This window comes from Brettanomyces bruxellensis, chromosome 9 (assembly GCF_011074885.1).
Source record: "Brettanomyces bruxellensis chromosome 9, complete sequence".
Classification (NCBI taxonomy): Eukaryota; Fungi; Ascomycota; class Pichiomycetes; order Pichiales; family Pichiaceae; genus Brettanomyces; species Brettanomyces bruxellensis.
In genome coordinates this window covers 3,079,736-3,099,616 of record NC_054690.1, presented here as the reverse complement: position 1 = coordinate 3,099,616, position 19,881 = coordinate 3,079,736, and the positions used below count along the sequence as shown (strand labels likewise).

The 19,881-nt window shown below is 36.0% G+C and overlaps 6 protein-coding genes across 6 annotated transcripts; 4 read left to right on the top strand and 2 right to left on the bottom strand.

The window, feature by feature from the left end:
• Nucleotides 1-1,044: 1,044 nt before the first annotated feature.
• BRETT_003149 (uncharacterized protein) lies at nt 1,045-3,072 on the top strand (the record flags this gene model as incomplete). Its single annotated transcript, XM_041281662.1, has 1 exon — nt 1,045-3,072. The coding sequence occupies one exon, from the start codon at nt 1,045-1,047 to the stop codon at nt 3,070-3,072; it is 2,028 nt and encodes a 675-aa protein (XP_041139453.1).
• A 507-nt stretch (nt 3,073-3,579) lies between these two features.
• On the bottom strand, nt 3,580-5,394 carry BRETT_003148 (uncharacterized protein; the record flags this gene model as incomplete). The annotated part of the gene is made up of 1 exon (XM_041281661.1): nt 3,580-5,394. One exon carries the CDS (start codon nt 5,392-5,394, stop codon nt 3,580-3,582), a length of 1,815 nt encoding a protein of 604 aa, XP_041139452.1.
• Nucleotides 5,395-6,113: 719 nt separating this feature from the next.
• BRETT_003147 (uncharacterized protein) lies at nt 6,114-9,803 on the top strand (the record flags this gene model as incomplete). Its single annotated transcript, XM_041281660.1, has 1 exon — nt 6,114-9,803. The coding sequence occupies one exon, from the start codon at nt 6,114-6,116 to the stop codon at nt 9,801-9,803; it is 3,690 nt and encodes a 1,229-aa protein (XP_041139451.1).
• Nucleotides 9,804-11,010: 1,207 nt separating this feature from the next.
• Nucleotides 11,011-12,846, top strand: BRETT_003146 (uncharacterized protein; the record flags this gene model as incomplete). The annotated part of the gene is made up of 1 exon (XM_041281659.1): nt 11,011-12,846. The coding sequence occupies one exon, from the start codon at nt 11,011-11,013 to the stop codon at nt 12,844-12,846; it is 1,836 nt and encodes a 611-aa protein (XP_041139450.1).
• Nucleotides 12,847-12,957: 111 nt separating this feature from the next.
• BRETT_003145 (uncharacterized protein) lies at nt 12,958-15,624 on the bottom strand (the record flags this gene model as incomplete). Its single annotated transcript, XM_041281658.1, has 1 exon — nt 12,958-15,624. One exon carries the CDS (start codon nt 15,622-15,624, stop codon nt 12,958-12,960), a length of 2,667 nt encoding a protein of 888 aa, XP_041139449.1.
• Nucleotides 15,625-16,751: 1,127 nt separating this feature from the next.
• On the top strand, nt 16,752-19,343 carry BRETT_003144 (uncharacterized protein; the record flags this gene model as incomplete). Its single annotated transcript, XM_041281657.1, has 1 exon — nt 16,752-19,343. The coding sequence occupies one exon, from the start codon at nt 16,752-16,754 to the stop codon at nt 19,341-19,343; it is 2,592 nt and encodes an 863-aa protein (XP_041139448.1).
• Nucleotides 19,344-19,881: the final 538 nt, after the last annotated feature.

Sequence of the window (19,881 nt, the reverse complement as noted above, 5' to 3'; positions counted from 1 at the left end):
TGTTAGCTTCAAAAAACAGTTTTTTTTCTCCTTTCCTCGATTGACAAAACTAACTGACAGACTACTCCGTAATTTGAGATTTGGTCCGGATTTCGGGAGAATCGGAGAGGAAATCCATAAAATAAAAAGTATTTGTTATTTTTTTTTCTGAGGCTTTTGGTGAATCCCGCGATGGTGAGGGCGACCAAAATGACTACACTTCCGGTCCATTTATGTTATTCTAAAAAAAAAAGGTATTTCCCTTACATGCACACGACAATTAAAAAACGTATTCAGTTTTAGTAGTCCACACTTGTTCCATATGTTCGAAGCTTAAATGATTTTATTGGCTTTTCTTTGAACCCTGGTGATAAATGCATCAGAGAATGCCAGCTTGCTAGTTCATTTATTGACTAAATAGCACTTAAACTTTCCTTTTTAATTTTTTTTGGAATCACATGTAGCTGATTCCTCATTAATGTGTTCAACTATTACTATATATATTTCTTGCAATGCTGCCAGAGATGAAAGAGAAGTTAAAATACGTATTGCGAGATTCTGCTTGCATAATAATTTGGTTACCCCTTATTGAGTAAAGGACGTGTGGGTAGGAGCTCTCTGAGAAAAAGAAAAAAAAATTGATAAAGGGAAAATTTTTCCTTTGCATCGGCATTGTTTAAAACCTTAGCGTCTTGAGACTGTTCCTCCCCCAGTTTTTATTTTTTTTTATTTAATCATGTCCTTGGACCTTAGTCTTCAATTTCCAGAGATCGGACGATTTATATCGTTTCTCAAAACTCTTCAGTTTCTATGCTTAGGCATCAAATATTGGAGTCTATCTTTATTTAAGGTATTGGACTATTCAACATTGTATTTTAATATATAAATTCCCCAATTTGTTTTATTTGCATATAAATTTGTTTGAGTATGAACTAGGAACTTGAATTCTGTCATTAGGAAAATACGCTCCTTTCATAAGAAATATTCTAGGGCAAATATTGAATTGTCTGTGTTAACCAATTTACATTGCACATAGACCAAGGTTTACGTGATCATTAATTCAATATGACTTCATTATCAGAACAGGTAACCTTGTCGAATGTCAACTCTTCTCCTTGCACATTGGGGCAGGCTTCATCACCTGAGGAACTTGACGTATCTCCACTTCAAAAATCAAATTCTAATATCAGCTCAGAAATAGACGGTGTACCTGGACATAGGATGCCCAAATACAAAGGTAGGCCACCGGTGTCGGAAGTTCCGGAACTTTTGGAATTGTGTGAAGATTTATATGAGCAAAGAAATATTTCAGGATTGGCTATGCTGGCTCGTCAAAGAGGCCTCCCACCGTCTTTGAGATACAAAATATGGCCGGTTTTATTAAAATATCATCCATATGTTCAACATCCATATATAGAACCAGATTTCGACGAAGACGACGAAGACAATGAAGCCGATGAAGAAAAGGAGGAAGAAGAATATCACAGCGATAACAAAGATAATAAAAAGGAAGGCAGTAATCAAGGGACAAATTTAAATGGTCGAAACGTAAGATTTGATTCCTCGTCGTTTTGCTTGAATGATAGTGAGGATGAAAGTGGAGAGAAAACAAACACGAAGGATACAGGTAAGAGTGCTGACATTTCAAAGGAAATAGATTTTGATATGAAGAAGTATGTGCGGAATTCTGAAAAATTTAAATCTGCTAAAATGACACCGGAAATAAAAGAACTGTACCAGTTACAGGAAAAGATATTTTCTACGATAAAACACGCCATTCTAAAATTTCTAAATAAATGGGGCTCAATTTTGAAGTACAGTTCTGGTCTTACATGGATTGCGTTTGGATTAGCGGAGTGGGTGCCTCCTTTAATTGGCTCTGAATTTGTCCTTTGTGGTCGTGATGATATTGCAAAAAACGGTACAAAATTACGAAATGTTAACGATAGCTACTTCGAACGCTGTGAATCGTACAATAAAGAGTACTCAAGCAATTCATCAACCATGGAAACTACACCAGTGATATCCGGGTCTCCGAGGTCCATTTCGAGCTTAGGAAATGCAAGCTTAACATCAGATGGTACTAATTCCTCTCAGATTAGTGGTGATGTACCAAAGGACCCTTTCAGACCCATGAGCTTTTCTGAAATATTCGAAAGACTTGTTTTGGTAATTCTTCATTCTCCAGATCCATCTGAAAGAGGGCGTCCAACATCTACTGGAATTGAATTCCAGGGTTACAGTCAGAATAAGAACCGAAAATCAAATCAGAAGTTGGAGGAACTTCCGAAATTTGGGGGAACTATAGAGGATCGTGTCTCCTTCTTTTTTTTTGGGATGAGAAAACTTATGCCGGAATTATACAGCTATCTTTCAGATGAAGATTGTTTGAAAGGTGATTGGATATTATGGTGGCTGAAATACTGCGGATCAAAAGAGTGGTCGCGTTATGATCGTGGAAGAACATGGGATATGCTTCTTGGTTTTCGAATAAATTGTCATCATTTTGAAAGAGATATACCATACCTTAATAATCTAACAGATGATCAGATTGCTCTTCTAGGTCCAGATCTTTTTTGGTATCTGAATGCTGATGATTCTGTTATAAATAACGGTCATCAAGATGTGAGTACGCTATCAAGTGGTAAAGGTCGACGTTCGCGTGGTTCTCGAAAATCATCCTCATTAATTACGCTGTTGAATCAAGTTTCTGTTGGCGATAATCATACTGCGACGTTTTCTACCCTATCATTAGAGGATAGAAGTGATCGAGTTTCAGAACGATTTATTCAGTTGCCATTTTCTGTTATTGATCCACATATTCAAATTGTTTTTATTTCTTTGGCATTCCTGAAGTCTAAAGAGTTTACTATAATGGAACTTGATCAATTTGAAATCATTCAGCTGTTCAGTCGTCTCTCATCTTTAAAAACGTCAGAGATTCGCTCGTTTGTATCAGCTGAAGAAAATGCAAACGGCCATAAGAATCATTATGTGAAGAAATCTAACAGAGATATTGAAAATATAATACTGGAGGCTGGTGAACTATGGCGGAAATTTATTTACATGGAAATGGTGGAAGAAAACTCATGATATATTGGTGAAACTTTGAATGGCCGTTCTTTTTTATAATAATCTGCTTTTTGCAGATGAAAATAAAACATATGATGACTATCTTTTTGTAATACTGTACCTGCTAGATAAGTACATTTTTTCTCCAATAATTCAATATCGCCATGGTGCAAAAATACGGATGTTTCAATTACATTTCTTCAAAGCTAGCAAAAACGTTTATGGTTGGGCCTGGGTTGAGCAAGTGGCCCTTGATTATAAAATACATAGTTGAATATTCACGGGTAAAAAAGATCATATGTGCGAAATATTTTAAAGCAAGCACATGAATGGCAGTAGTAAGGCACGTACGAAAAGAAAAATAAGTGAATGCGCATGAAAATAGTTGAATAAGTCATTAAATAAACATTTCTTCTCAGTCTGTCGAATTGAAAGCAATCCGCTTTCTGGCATGCCATTAAGGATAATTAACAGTTGATGTTGAAGTCCTTATGCGTAACATTTAACATTCTAAAAGATTCCCTTTTATTATTGCTTTAGTGGGAAAGTGGCCTTGAGGACAGAAAAAATTCTAGTGTTCGGTTCTGCAACGTAATCGTTATCTACTATGTTCATTAGCGTATAATCTCTGATCAACATTTCAATCAGTGCGATGGATTTCCCTCCTTCGACGTCATGATCCTTTTTGAAAAGAGAAATCCATTTTTTCAGAATGCTGAAGAATTCATCTTTCCACGCAATAAAAGAAATCTTCTCAACAATCGTTGGCTGGGTGATTTCTTCACCTGGGAAGCATCCCCAAGTAACTGCATTAATTGCACTAGAACTTTGAACATTACTGCAAAGTAGTCCTCTTGAGTTAATCGAATAATATGACAGGACGCTGTACCCGGCATCCCTGTTGGTTTCATTGATTTTGTTTGTGATAAAGTTAACACTTGTCGTAGGAACCAGAAATTCGAGATATTGCTTCTGATAGACAAATCCATTCTTCGGACCCCATCCATGAACCTTGTCTGCAGAGGGACAGCAGTTAATTGAAGGTTGCGAGTTTATAGTGATTACCCCCCGACTATTTAAATCAATTAAAGCATCCTTAATTAAATCTATCTCGCTCGTTACTTTACCATCAGACCATGGCAAACAACTTAACTTTCCCTGAAGATATTTGATAATCAATGACGAAAGCTCACCTATGGTGGATGGGGTTCCCCACAAGTTAAGTGCTTTTTTTGGACTGTGTCGAATCAATTCATGATCGCACAACTCTATAGATCCGAACGCTGGAGATCGCGAATCGCCCCATCTTCCATTTGGAAATTCATCCCAATCTGCTGTCCTTTGTATATAAGAAAACTTCCTATTTTGCCAAAAAATCGGACGGACATTCTCATCTGATCTAGTAGGGTTTAAAGAACGCCTCCATGGTTTTGTGTCCATTCCCACAACCTGCTGCTTTGAAACTAAGCCTAACTGTTTCAACAGCATAACTGTGGACTTTTCAAGATTCATTGTGTAAAAATGTAGATGGTTTATATAACCTGACTCTAGGAGTTTTCTACACATCTCAGCGACCAATTTAACACCTTCCTCACGAACCTTTGAATCATCCTCTTTAATTGGTTCAAGTCTTTTCAAAAAATGATCCGGAACATGAATTTCACACCATTGAGCTCTCCGTAGAAATGAAGCATAGGTAGATATAGGCATAATTCCAGGTATAATTGGAATTGTAATACCTGATGCACGGCACTTCTTGCACCATTCAATGAATATGTCAACATCGTAAAACATTTGTGTCATAATAAAGTCTCCACCGGCATCTTGCTTCTCCTTTAAATACTTGATCGTTTTCGAAATGTCATGTTCTTCGGGATGCCCTTCTGGATAAGCAGCGATACCGATGCAAAAATGATCGCCATACTTCGACTTAATGTGTTTAATTAAGTCCTTTGCATAACGGAAAACACCAGTTGACTCAGATCCATCTAAAGGCGGATCTCCACGAAGAGCCAATATATTTTCGCAACCACATTTATATGCGGAGTCTAAGGCTGCATCAATTTTCTCTAATCCCATATTGGTACATGTTAGATGCATACATGTCTCTAAGCCCAAAACTGTTGTTGTAACATTAACCATCTCAGCGGTCAAAGTTCCCAAACGTCCTCCAGCATTCCAGGTGATATCAATAAATAACGGATTAAGATTATACATCCTATCCATCCTATCATATAAGTTTTGAACACCTTGTGATGTTTTTGGGGTAAAGAACTCGAATGAAAATGAGGCGGGACTCCGCTCATCATTATGAGCACCTTCAAGCTTTTGTGTAACCTTCATTAATAGTTAACCCAATATTTTCTTCTTTGCTAACTATGGAAAGTTTAATTATACCTTGTTCAATCTCTAGAGTTTGAAAGTTCCAAACCAGGTTGGAGATTATAATCACAGGCCCGGCCGCTAAAAAAAAAAAAAAAAAGTAGAGCACAACTATAACGATGTTCGGATAAGTTTGCGTAATACTATCAAATATTGCACTTGGATCAAGGAATAATCTTTTTGACTTTACACCTAAGTTGTTCAAACGAGATCAAGAGAGATTTTTTATCCGTGAAAAAATGAAAACCAACTCTGCCCTATTTTCTCACAAGCGGGATTCGAGGAGTTTTGGTAGTTACGCTTTTTTAAACCCCGCTTCGAGCCCAATAAAATAGTTTTTTTAGTCATAATACACAAAGCACATGCATGAAAAAATTTTTTTGGGAATATTTTGTCCCAGCGTAGATGATGTCCAATTTCTTTTTCCTTTCCTGAGGAAAGAGAGGCGATGAAAAAAAGGGATGAACAACAGTAAGGAAAATAAATAGTAGTCGCGTCGTTGCCCGCATATATCATTTCAAACGCGAAAAGAAAATAATTTGGGAACGCGTTACATTATTTATCCAGAAAAAAAAGCAACTGAACATTATTATATACATATCATCTTTAAAGGATACATAGGTTATGCTGTATTCCACTAATATCTGAGCCATTAACAAGTACAGAATAATATAAAAAATATGGGACGATTGGTTGGTTTGGAAATAAATAACTTCAAGTCATATAAAGGTACCGCTTCGGTGGGATTTGGCTCTTCAAATTTTACATCTATTATAGGTCCAAACGGATCGGGTAAATCAAATATGATGGACGCCATTTCGTTTGTATTAGGTGTCAGATCTTCTCATTTACGCTCAAGTCAACTAAAAGATTTGATTTACAGAGGACGCCTTGATGAAACGAATGAAGATCATTTCCAATCCGAAGACCCCGAAAGTGCATATGTTATGGCTGTTTATGAGAGATCAGATGGCGGCGTGTTGAAGTTAAAAAGAACGATTACATCACAGAGCATAAGCGAATATCAAATCAATGGTAAAGCTGTTTCTGCAATTCAATATGCTAATGTCTTGCAGAAGGAAAATATTCTAATTAAGGCTAAGAACTTCCTTGTTTTTCAAGGTGATGTTGCCAGAATTGCATCTCAATCTTCCGAAACGTTGACAAATTTAGTTGAATTAATTAGTGGATCGGTTGAATTAAGAACTGATTATAATCGCTTAGATGAAGAAAGGCAAAATGCACATTCTGATACAGCGTTGTGTCTTACGAAAAGAAGATCCATCAAGGATGAATTGAGAGGATATAAAAGACAATGCCGACAAATAGATGAGTTTGATAAGAAGACGGAACTTCTTACTAAATTAAACAGAAAAAGGGCTATTGCCAAACTATTTTTTAACGATAAAGACAGAAGGGCAGTTTTAAAAGAGATAAACGATGAGAACATAAGTGCTCAGAGACTCAAAACCCAACTTCAAGACAAAGAAAAGGAACTTAGAAATTTCATGCACTCTGGAGATCATATAAATTACAGAGATATTGATATTAAAGTTGACGCAAATAAATCCATGATATCACAAAAACGAATTGCTTTAATTCCGATTGATTCTGAAGTTCTGGAACTTGAAAAAAGATTATCTGAGTATGATAGTAGGCTACAAACATTGAATGTTGAACGTGATGGACAGGATTTGAAGGTTAAGCAGATCAAATTAGAGCTGAGTAAGATTAAGAAGGCTTACAATAATTTTTTAAAACAGAAGAAGGAAAAAATCGAGATATCTAAAAATGATGGATTAGATCCGCAAGCTCCACTTGAATATGAAAAACTAAGAGAGAAATTCTTGATGAAGGGTGGGCATACAGAATCAAAGCTAGAAACTTTGATGTCTGATAAGGATTCACTATCCTTTAAAATTAAAGATCAAGAGTCACGCTTGCAAGCCTATGGCTCTCGAATTCAAGAATTTGAAACGGAGCAAGCAGAAATTAACGGTAGATTAAGAAATAGGAAATCCACGGTGAAAATATTGACTTCGCAGATAAGAGAGAAAAGGCATCAGTTAAATTCAATTCGTTCTTCAAGGGATACTATACAGCACGAAAAATTTGAGTCGATCACAAAGTTGAAAAGTATCCTTTTAAAAATAAATGAAATGGGATCTCTTGCACGAGAGAATACCAAAGAAAAGAAACTTCGTGAGAATTGTGCTGCTCTTAAACGATTGTTTCCAGGTGTTCACGGATTATTCAGCGATATATGTCATCCCAAACAAAAGAAATATGACCTTGCTGTTTCCACTGCAGCTGGTCGCAATATGGATGCCTTAATCGTTTCAAACATTTCTGTGGCAGCTCAATGCGTTAACTACCTAAAAGAGCAACGGGCAGGATTTGCTACTTTTATCCCATTAGATTCTGTTACAGCGAAATTCAACGGTCCTATCTATCGAAATATTTCAAAGTCTATAATTCCAGTGGTGGACGTGGTCCAATATGATCCTGCGTTTGAAAATGCAATCAAATATGCTTTTGCAAATACATTAATATGTGATGATTTGGCTACAGCCACGTCTCTACGTTGGGATAGAAATTTACAGGTTAAAGTTGTTACAATTGACGGTGCATTAATACAGGAGTCCGGTGTAATGACGTCTGGAGAAAATTCCAATAGCTCTCAAAGATGGGATAAGGCTGAGCTTAACTCTCTTCTAACAGAAAAAGCCGAGTTAAAATCCAGAATAGAAGAATTAACTCGGCAAGAGCCAAGCGAACTTTTAGATAAAAATTTGCTGAGTGCCTTGGATAAATTGGAAAGGGAAATACCTGATTTAGTAGACTCTCAAGAAACATTAGAACGATCACTTAGGGATAAATCTGCTGAGATAAAAGAGCAGAAAAAACAAGCGTCACTTTTGCGAAAGAAAATTGACGAGGCTATTGAGAACACACTAAAACCGTTAGAGAGATCTATCAAGGAGACAGAAGTGGAGCTAAACCTTATTCAATCTACAGTCTATAGTCAATTTTGCGAGAAATATAATTTTGGAAGTATCTCAGAATATGAGTCAAAATATGGATTGGTGATTAATCATTCTCTCAAGGAACAAGTCAGCTTTAAGAAAGAGGTAAAGCGATTGACGGCTAGATTCGATTTTGAGACGGATCGATTAGCGGAATATGACGGAAGAATTCAAAAGCTAAATTCAGATCGAGAAAAAATGATAGCTGATTCCAAAAGGTTGACGAAAGCTAAGGATGAATTAGAGGAGATAATTGATAAACTTGAAAGTGAAACAGAAGTGCTAGAAGAGGAATACATAGATACAAGAAGCAAAATTAAGGAAATAACTGATGAATCAAGTGAACTAAAGTCTATAATTCATGAACTCAAATTAAAGCTAACAAATATAAACAAGAAAATTCAAACATTGCAGGAACGCGAGGAGAAAACCCAAATGGATGAATTTGGCATTCTAAAAAGTTGCAGAATGGAAAATGTTGTGATTCCTTTGAAATCTGGTTCTCTCGAAGATATACCCTTAGATAATAACGAGCGCATCGAAGGAGAGGATACCGATGCTACAATGCTCCAAATTAGAAGTATAGTCGACCATATCAAAGTCGATTATAGACAATTGGATCAAAAATATAAGAGGGGTGATCAGATTACAGCTCTGAAGGAAATTACAGATGAAATCAACTTGTTACACGATGAGTTGGAATTGATAAATCCAAATATGAATGCACGAGATCGGTTGGAAGAAACAGAGGACAAGCTTAAAAAAATAGAGTCTGAACTTTTATCCTTGAAAGATCATGAAAAGAATATTGCTTCGGAGTTTGAGCAAGTCAAGAGTTGCAGATATCACAAATTCACAGAGGCCTTCAAATATATATCAGAGAGAATAGACTCTATTTACAAAGATCTCACAAAATCAGATATAGCACCTTTAGGTGGTTCAGCATATTTAACCTTGGAAAACGACGAGGAACCATACCTTGCGGGCATTAGATATCATGCCATGCCACCAATGAAACGTTTCAGAGATATGGAGTTGCTTTCAGGTGGTGAAAAGACGGTTGCTGCTTTAGCACTTCTCTTTGCCGTTCATTCTTACCATCCATCACCATTTTTTGTCCTAGATGAGATTGATTCCGCTCTTGATAATGCAAATGTCGACCGAGTTGCTAGGTATATTGTGGAGCATGCGGGTCCAGAATTTCAATTTATTGTTATCAGTTTGAAAAGCCAGCTATTTCAAAAAAGTGATGCTTTGGTCGGAATATATAAAGAGCATGAACTTAATTCGTCTAAAACGATGACTTTAGATTTAAGGAAGTATTCCGATGCGGGTGTTGCATAACTCAGCTATAGAAAATTTTATGCTTCAGGGTATATATTGATAATTTATTTTAATTGATCTAATAGTAAAGAGAAGAGTAGATGAAGTCTCACAAAAAAATACGCATCATCCATTATTATGGCTAAACCCTTGGGCTTTGAAACATTCGTTGAGCGTCTGAGATATATTTCGTTGCTATTTGCGTCCATTCTGGCTCGTCTCTCATCATTGCGAACTGCCCTCTTTGATATTTTTTTTACTATTTCTGTGAGATTAACAAGGATGATAGAATAATTTTGAAAAATTTCCTTTTCTTTATCGGAAGTAACTATAAGTGCATACTTTCTCTCTGATCCCCGTGCCGTCTTGTCATAAAGTTTGAATAAAAGAGTCATCGAATATCCTGTATTTCTATCACCAAAAAGAAGTGGTTTATCAATATCCGAAGATGTCTCAATAGTGAATACTCTCATTATAATATGCCTTAGTGATGAATACCTAGCTTGTGATGTCGGAAATTGTGTACTTATAAATATACTGTCCGAAGTCATAGACTTCGTCTGAATTGCTGATGGCTCTATTAGTTTGATCCTTGATGTATCCGCACCTTGTTCCATGTCTTTAGAGTTTTCACTCCCTGTTGACAGACTCGTTTTTGAAGTCTGAGGGGATGATGGTCTTAAAGTTAATTCGGAATTTTGCTTGCCAGTAGCTTTTACTTCTTTTGTAAAGTTAGATGGTATACTTAATTGGCATGACTCACAAAGTTGACCTACTGAGATTTTGCTTCCATAACGATCATGTGGGACATCTTGTGAGCTCACCACTTGGGTGCACATTATCATGGAAGGACCATGCACCTCACAAAAGTGGGCTAATGTAATTATAAATGTCATTAAAATGATTGTAATACTTCCGCCGACATTAATACGATTACTTAAGTTTAGTTATTTAATCAAATTAATTAATTTTGGTATATAATCAAATGTGATGAATTATGTATGACACTAAACCTTTCTTATCCTTAAAGGAAGATAGCCTCAGAAAAAAAAAAAAAAAAAAAAAAAAATTGCTTTTGTGTATCTACAAAAATTATCATTTGCGAGTCAACAATTCATGTTTATTAATATCTTCACTTAAACATGCGGCTATTTTCAAATTTGTAACATATAAAAACGCTGAATCAGAATATTTGAATGCCCAAATATTTGTTGTTTGGATGGCTAATATGTCTATTTCCAGTCAATTTGATTGTTCCAGATCTTCACCAAATGTTGAATTCATGGATAACCTAACTTTGCTGGCACCAAATGTTAGGCGAGTACGACATATACAGACAATTTCAATATTGAATATAACTTTTGCCTCTGAAAAAACTAAAGATACGTCTCTTACTTCAGATACAGTTTGCAGACGATCGATGAAGCTGGACAAGTGCTACGCAGATGGAACTGTACATGGTGTGTTACCTTCGCAAAAGGAATGTGATTGTGAAAGGGTATTAGATAACGATCAAGATATATTGAATCAGGAGAACCCAATCAAAAAGCAGAAAATTTTACAGGAGTTAAAGGATACAACGTTTTTCGATACGTTTTACACGTTGAATAAATTTATGGACATTGATTCTCCTTTTTACATCAGCCGAATCTTTCACGGAGGTACTAATATTCAGGAAGATGTAAGCTTCGATGAAATTAACGAGAATTCATTATCATTAAATCTGTTCATAAATTACAAAGGTAAGTGGTGTTTCCTAAATCAATATCATATTATGTTACCTCTTATGAAATGTATAGGAGATGATCTGAAGAAAATAAATAAACTATTTTGGAAGAAACCTAACTTCTTAACAATAAAATTTTCCGACAATTGTTGTTACATTCCATCAAACTCTAATGTGCCAAAATATGTGATAAATACTTTACAGAAAAGGCAAATTCAGAGGAGCCAACAAAAAGCTAAAGTGTTGTATCCGAGTAGACTTACAACTTGTACATATGACCAGATAATGAAGCTTAACAATTTAAGGACCTGTGTTAAGGATCTTGTGAACATCAAAAAAACCATATGTGATCAGTTACATTTTACAACAAGGAGTGCAAATGCGAGGCCAGAAAGTAGGCACGTTATATTTTCAAGTGTCGATGCTTTAGAAAGCACGTTAGATAACAAGCAGCTTTATAATGTAGAATTATCACGACGAATTGAATGCATGCGATTAAGCATCAATCAAAAGAAAAAATTAATTAATAACATTTTCAACCCATTATTAAAATATTATCCTAAGCCAAGGATAGATAGCATAGAGAACGATCTACGGGATAATCTTTCCGGGTTTGATCAGATTGAAAATGATATAAACATTGAGAAAGCCCGAATTGCAAAAGACATCCTATACATATTTCCTATACAACGGGTATCAACACCTAACGGTTCATCTTTGAAAAAGAATTATGAGCTACTTGGTTACAGATTTCCACCTTCGTCGACTCGTCGCAGGTTATTATCCATATTAATGAAGTTGCAAAGAGCTCAGATGTTGAGACTAAGTGCATTAACCGGATATATATCATATATCATCAATTTGTATGCTCATTATCTTCGGGTTACTCTTCGTTACCCAATTCGCTACTTGGGTTCCAGATCATACATTCGAGATTTCGTTAGCCCCAAGGCTACAAAGAACGGTATTTTTCCACTATTCCTCACTCAGAATACCACACTTGCATTAAAATTTACGTATGGGTTGATGCTTTTGACCAGTGATTTAGAACAGTTGTTCAATAATGAGCAACTATATAAAATTGATGATTTGAATTTACTCTTTAATCTCCATACTTTTTTACAGGGTATGGCTACTTATGGGACAAACTTCGAAAATCGAGTTGATTCGGTTGGCAAGCATAATTGCAAACAGTTTGCTTTTAATATTGGTACAGAATCGCAGGATCCAGGTGAACGCATTGCATTTTCAAAAAGAGCCCTGAATCAGACGTTTGTTAGCCAAGAAAGAGAAAGCCACATAAGAAAGCATCTTTTGGGTAATATAAACGATGTATAATATATATTATCGAGACAATACACTGCTTCGCTGAATTGTATGCATAATATTTCAACATTGCAATCTAAACGTTGGAGATAAAAAGAAGCATACATGGAGGCATAAAAATCTTTAATTGACTATATTGGTCATCTTGCGTAGAGTCCACTGAAGAATTGGATGAAGCTCTGTAACATTCATACCTGGTTGATCCAAAATAAACTCGCCAGTTATATCATCAATTGCAAACAAGTTATTTGCTTCAGCATATCTCTTAACACCAGCATAGTATTCTATGCATAAGGACACCACTAAAACGCCAGCTAAAACAAGTGGTCCAAGCATACCATCTAAGTGCCTACCAGATCTCAGCTTAATTAATTCCAATCTTTTTGAGTAGATCGCATATGCCCATGCACCAGAAAACAGTGTTAAGACAAAATATATGTATGCAGTGGCAGTTGCCAATTCTGGAAAGTGAGTTGACTGAATGGAAGAGAAAATTGTGAATGTCAAAACGGTAAGTAAGGATGTCACATGTAACCATCTAACAAACGTTCTCTCGTTTGCAAGCCAAACCTTCGCCTCTACCTTGATAGGACCCGATTGCCTGATTAACCGTTTTGGTTTAACCACACCAGAAGGCAGATTAATCTCTTCATCTTCTGATTCATATTCATCAAGTTTCGAACTCTTGGTGAAAACAGGCATGAATGTTTCTTTAAAGTTCTTTCTCTGTTGAAAATCTTTGCTCGAAGCAAGCTTCATCGGATGCTTCTGTTCACCATCGTATTCATTTGTCATACGTGGAAGAGGTGCATGAATACCTTCGTCAGCGTGTTGTTTGACATTCAAAACAGCTTCCAGTCTCCTTTCTTGATTATTGCCGCCAGAGCTTGTCGTTCCTGAAGGGATTGACGAGTCCTCATCCGATGAATCGTCAACATCTAAATCCTCGCCTTCCTCTAATATTTGATCCATATGTGATGTTTTGTTCTTCGCAATGGGTGGCCTAGCATCCACTGAATTTCTACGTAACTGCTTAAGGACATCTGACTGCTGCTGCTGCTTGATCTGTTTACTCTTAGAGTCATTGTATGCCTGCTCTGGATTTCTTCTGATATCGCTGTCCAATTCAGGTAACCAGAATGGAAGTATCTCCAAGTTATCATCCTCCAAAAATAGCGATGAAATACCTTGAATAAATTTGGAAAAGTTTGGAACCTCTTTTGCAAGATGGCCGTTCGCCAAGTCTTTAACCCAATGCATTGTTTTTGAATTAGGGTTATTGATTATTGACGATGCAATTTTAATTTCCATTGCAGAATACGGAAACTTATAGTACTCACCCTTTCTTAGCATAGTAAAAGGATTCTTAACGTTTGAATCAATGTCTGCCCTATGCCACTCATCTGGATTTCTAACAGGTCTTTCCGAATCAAAGGCATCTTCTCTAATAAAGAGAATATCGGAATCAATAGTAATCTTTAGTCTATCGTCACCTGGCATCTGAAAAGCAGTACGAGTGTACATAGAACGCATACAAGGTTGGAGATCGTTTTTGGAAATGAATTCCTGTAGATCATTAAAACTTCTTGCGTACTTGTCAATTGCTGCTTTTCGTAGACCCCGCTTTTCAAGACGTCTGATGTATCGCTGAAGAGTAAGTGGAGCTCTTCTATTGCTTTTATATCCTAAGTCCTCATAAAGATCTGCAACTTTGCCACTTGCGGTATCGCTATTATTGTCATCAATAGTATTACCACCAATTTCAGATTTGTTCTTACTCGCGAATATGAAATCGTTGACATATTTTGGCTTCAAATTCAATCGGACGTTTTGTTCGTCACCGGTCTCATAATTAAATGTCTTCTTCTCGATCGTGACTTCATTACGATCCCGCAATTTTCCGGTCCAACGAATACGTAAAGAAGGAGCCTCAGATTTCTGCTTTAAAAGTTTCTGATTGTATAAATCAAAATTTCGATCATCAAAGTATAAAGCGGTTATTATAGGATCGGAAACATACTCATCGTCATCCTCTGAACCAGACCGATCGCCATAAACCATCATAGGAAGGTGTCTTAGGATAGCTGTCTTTACTTCCATCAAGTTGTCAGAATGCACCCAGAATTTTAATGCTTTAAAGTGTTCTTCACCCTCAGCGGTAGCACTTGGTGTAGAAGATAATTTTCCGGATGTAGACAACTTCCGAATGGAAGATGAAAGTGAGGATGACAATTTCTTATCTCCCGGATTCTGGTTCCTCAAGAAAGCATATAACACAGAAATTCTGTACAAATATGGGGAAGTATCCTCACTGATATTATTCAAAGGTAGTGACCGCATTCTCACATTAAGTAATGCCTTCACAGAATAGCCACTCCTCAAGTTGTCATGCTTTTTCACAATTTTGTTGAAACCCGTAAAATTCAAACGGGCAAAATGATCCAACTCATTTGTTTCTGAAAGAAGCTCTTCAAGTTTCGTTTGAAATGATTGAGAGTCAAATGAATCTGGTTTTCCTCTTGAAAGACTCTCTAAGTAGTGTTCTGTCAAAAGTTCCAATTTGGAAATTTCGGTTTCTAATTCCTTATACTTTGAAACCTGAAAGGTGTACACCTTTTCTAGTTCCCTGTCTAATTCTGCAGCAAATGTCTTTTCATCTCTTTCTGTCCAGTCCTCATTTCCTCTAGAAACTACATTCTCCTTCAATAACTTCTTCAAACCTTCATAATCGATATAGTAATCCTTCCAAGGAGGATATATTTCGTTCTGTAATTTCACGCCAAACAGCATATTCGAGAGGTACTCGTGTGTGATAGTGTCGCTTGTAACAGCGAGAATGAAAAAGCAAGTACAATATGAAGAATGGTAAGCGAAATGATTTCAGGCTATTTTATCTTACTTTAAAAAAGTTTGGAGCTATGTGAAAGAAAAAAAGGTTGGAATATATTTTCTTTTGAACTCAATTATCTGAGGGCACGTGGTGCTCCAAGTGAAGCCGCACATCACACAAAGCAGCAAATTTCAAGAAAGAAAATCTGATAATTTTAATTTTTATTGATTCTTTTTTCTGTTGCCGCTTTTGTTGCTTTGCTTTGATATGAAGTTTTTGGTAAGAAAAATTAGTAACCTTCATTATTCCATATAATGGATGGGAATAATGTCATGTTCACGACTCGAATGCAAGGAAGTAATTTTTTTTGTTCTACAGTTTTTTTTTTTTTTTTTTTTTTTTTTCGTATAATTTGAGAATATCAGGGCAGAAAACCGAATCTTCCTTTAACCTGGCAGGACTTCATGAGAAAAGTTCAGAATAGACTTATTCTTGTCTGTCAACATTACATCAATTACAATAAATGAGATATCAGAATTACTTTTTTATAAATTAATTGAATCGTCGGTGATTGAATGCTGGAGAGTTGCATTCATCACTAATTTGTTTCATTTTGGCATAAATAAAGCAGGGCAGCTTTACGCAGACGCGACTGTCGACGTCTCTATTATTATTTCAGCGTGAAAAAAGTTGAATCTGCTTTTCACTTGTTAATCATGATTACTTTTCATCATTTATAACTTTTTCCAGAACAGATACATCAGTATAAAAATAAATGAACTTACCTGAAATATCGGCAAACCTATTCTTTGATTTAAAATCCAAATTGAAGTATCATGACAGTTTGTAGAAATGAAAAAGAAACACTGTATGGCTATAAATATATACTTAGACCTCCTTACACAATTTATTAGTTCTTACACTTAACGCGATCGCGAGAAAAACAGTGAAGATTCTCGATTTGAGGACGAAGTACAAAAAACATCTAAAACCCACAATCATCCATCCTTATCACATATTACCATACTATTAATTTTATGAAAAATCGATCAAAAGTTTGATTCCAAGAGCTGATTAGAATTTAAAAATGTCGTTTGATCCTGTTCATGATAGTATTGAAGCTAATAGAACGGAACCTAACGGAACAAAATCCCCATCTGCTCCAAAGGGTGTATCACGCACTACTTTTTTAACATCTTTGTTAAATCCGGAAAGTAATGATATTACAAAGACCGATGAAGACAACGATGCCCAATTCTCTGACTCTCCATCAACCAAAAAGTCACAAATTTCTTCTTCTGAAGACATGGAAGTTCACGTTACACAACCAAAAATTTCTGACCTTTTGACTACATCCGTTCCAGAATCCGATCCTGAACATTTAAAAAAGCCATCTTCCTCTTCAAAAAGAAGAAGATATTTCATAAAAGAGACACCACAAGAAACAAAATATAAAGAATATCATGGATATCAAAATCAAACTCTTCTGATAAATTCGAGGACCAGACATTTGAAAAAAGAAGATGGAGAGCCATATTGGAGAAGTGAGATTCAATTTGAGTTTTTACTTCGACTTTTTCTAAATGACAAGAGAGTTTTTCATAACCCATATTATGGAACTGAAGAAGGCTTTGTTTGGCCGGAGCATTTCAAGTTTGTTCGGAAGAAAAATGGAGCTGTTGAAGAGAATGATGGAAAGATGTTAACATTTTTTGAGCTATATCTTGTGACATTACTGAAATCATCAAAGGTCTCAAAGATTTTAAAGGATAGGCTTACCCTTGATATAAATTATGCGCTTAACTTTAGTGTCATTTGCCTACTTGTTAATGTTGGTAGACTTAATACCACTGTTAACTTTGATTATGAGATGAAATCACAGTTTAGGACATATCATCCTATTCCTTCGCTGCAAGTCGGAAGTCATCTTCCTGTTATTGAAAGATATTATCGTACGGAGAAATCCAATGCTAAACTTAGAATTATGGAAACTTATCCTGATGGCCATGATGCTAAAATGAATGCTTCATCTTTTTTTTCGCAACACCCTACTGGTTTACTCTTAAGGCCAGAACAGATGAATGTTCGAGGAGGAAGTGGATATACAATGTCTACTGTTAAACAACTTCAGGACACGCCCCGGATCAAGTCGATTTTAAAATCTGTTAATGATCTCAATACCAAAATACCAAGGGGCTTTTCAGAGTTTATTTCTGGATCGTCAAAGGATGATGTATTTGATTTGAATATTATAAGTTTGATATTTTTACTTTCGGCTCATGAAGCGAAAATTTGTCAAGCATTCTTTCCAATTGATGTTTGTAATAAAAGCAATAATGTTTATGATACATATAAAACTGCTGAAAGTCAGGTTGGATGCGTTCAAGTATTTGATGATGGCCAGTCAAAGTTTGAGCATACAACATCGCTTTTCAATGATATCTGGTTGAAACCTGAAGTGAATCCTGAAGACAAGGTTCAGAGATTTTTGTGGTTAATATATTTCTTCAAAGAAACTAACTGTGATGTTAAGGCAATGTCCCAAAATCCTTTTAATAGGTCTCAAGGTATTGAGAAATTTGCCACAATGGGTGCTAATTTTGATATCGCAAAAGGAATTGTTAACGGTGATAACTTTGTGTTAAGCAGAATACGTGCTCTTGTTCCGGATTTTCACAAGGTAGACGAAAATCTTATTCAGGATCCTCTCCTAAATGATGTGGATACAAAAAGTGAAATAGCCTTCGGTAATCGAATGAAAAAAATGAGATTGGAATTTGTTGAAAATGAAAGAACTGCCAATCACCTTCCCAAGTCACTGGCCAAAAATGAAACTACAGTGCCAAATGCAGAAGTATCCTCGAGTACCTCTTCCAGTATCAATACGCAAAACCATTCATCCAATTCTGTACATCAGGCAACTCAAGTTTCGCCCGCCTCCTTTTCTCCGGCTTCTAATACATTTAGGTATTATAAGAGGTCCTCAAGCTCTGTTGTAGAACCGCAAAGGGAGTTTCACTTACCATCAAGCTTTGATGCGGATCAATCAGATGATAATACGTCCAAAAGAAGAAGAATACGTCATCGAACATCAGCTGCGGATTTGAGATTAAGACAGGAATTGGAGGTAATTTCCACAACACCAGAAGCAGGTTCTTTATCACCTCAGGAATTTAAGGAAATTGAAGAAGAATATGAGAGGGATTTAAGGCATAGAAAGAAGAGAACTTTCCAAGTACCTTTACGGTTGGATCGTGTCGAGATGGAGAAATTCCTGAACAGTGAAATCAAGGCCATTAACACCCAATCTAAGAATGCAACAGGAAAAAGGCATAGGAATAATGTTTATGCTCTTTTTATTAAGGATTTGTTGGACTATAAGATGGAGCAGCTTCAATGCAGAAGAATGAAAATGGGCAATATAAAGGAAATTCATCAGATTGACCCTAACATGTTTTTAAAAGCTTCTATAAAGGAGATCTCATCCGTGCATCCTTTTGGCGATTTTGGAGAATTCAAGGTTCATTATTTCAAAGAGCTTTCTCGGATCAACGATGCCATTAATCATCGGGAGTTAAGTAAGATCTATGACACAAAGACGAAGCACGAGCAGATGCTAAGAAATTTTAAAGAAAGCACATCATTCATTGATGAAGCTGTTAAAAAGTTACATGGTTGATTTTTAACAGTTATTAAATTTATATTATTATACACAATTTCCCATTAAATTTATGTTGCTTCGACGTAATATAAATAAAGATACATCGTAAGCAGTGTGACAAGACTCATCACAACCTTTATTTCAGCGTTCTCGTCAAATCTTAGCCAACAACTTCTAAGCTCTCTATCGAGTTTCCCCTCACAACGCATTGACCAATTTTTATCACATCCATTTTCTGAACATCATCTTGGCTCCTCTTTTTGGACAATGGTATTAGTTGAACGCAATCTTGTAAGTTTAGATTTAAAAAGAGATCGTAACCGACTAAGCGACCTCTGACGATTCTCTTACCATTCAAACTGAGACTAAGCTCCCTCCCTAAATATTTTTTTAACTCCGGTGTAGAAACCATTTATATTATCTGGTACCAATACCAATATATAGATATGCCTTCAATATGATAAATTTTAGAGAGAGTAAGTAGAAGCAATAAGAAAAATGAAGTATTTCTTTCTTGAAGAAAATCGTATCTTATAAATTGTGATTTGTGCAAAAA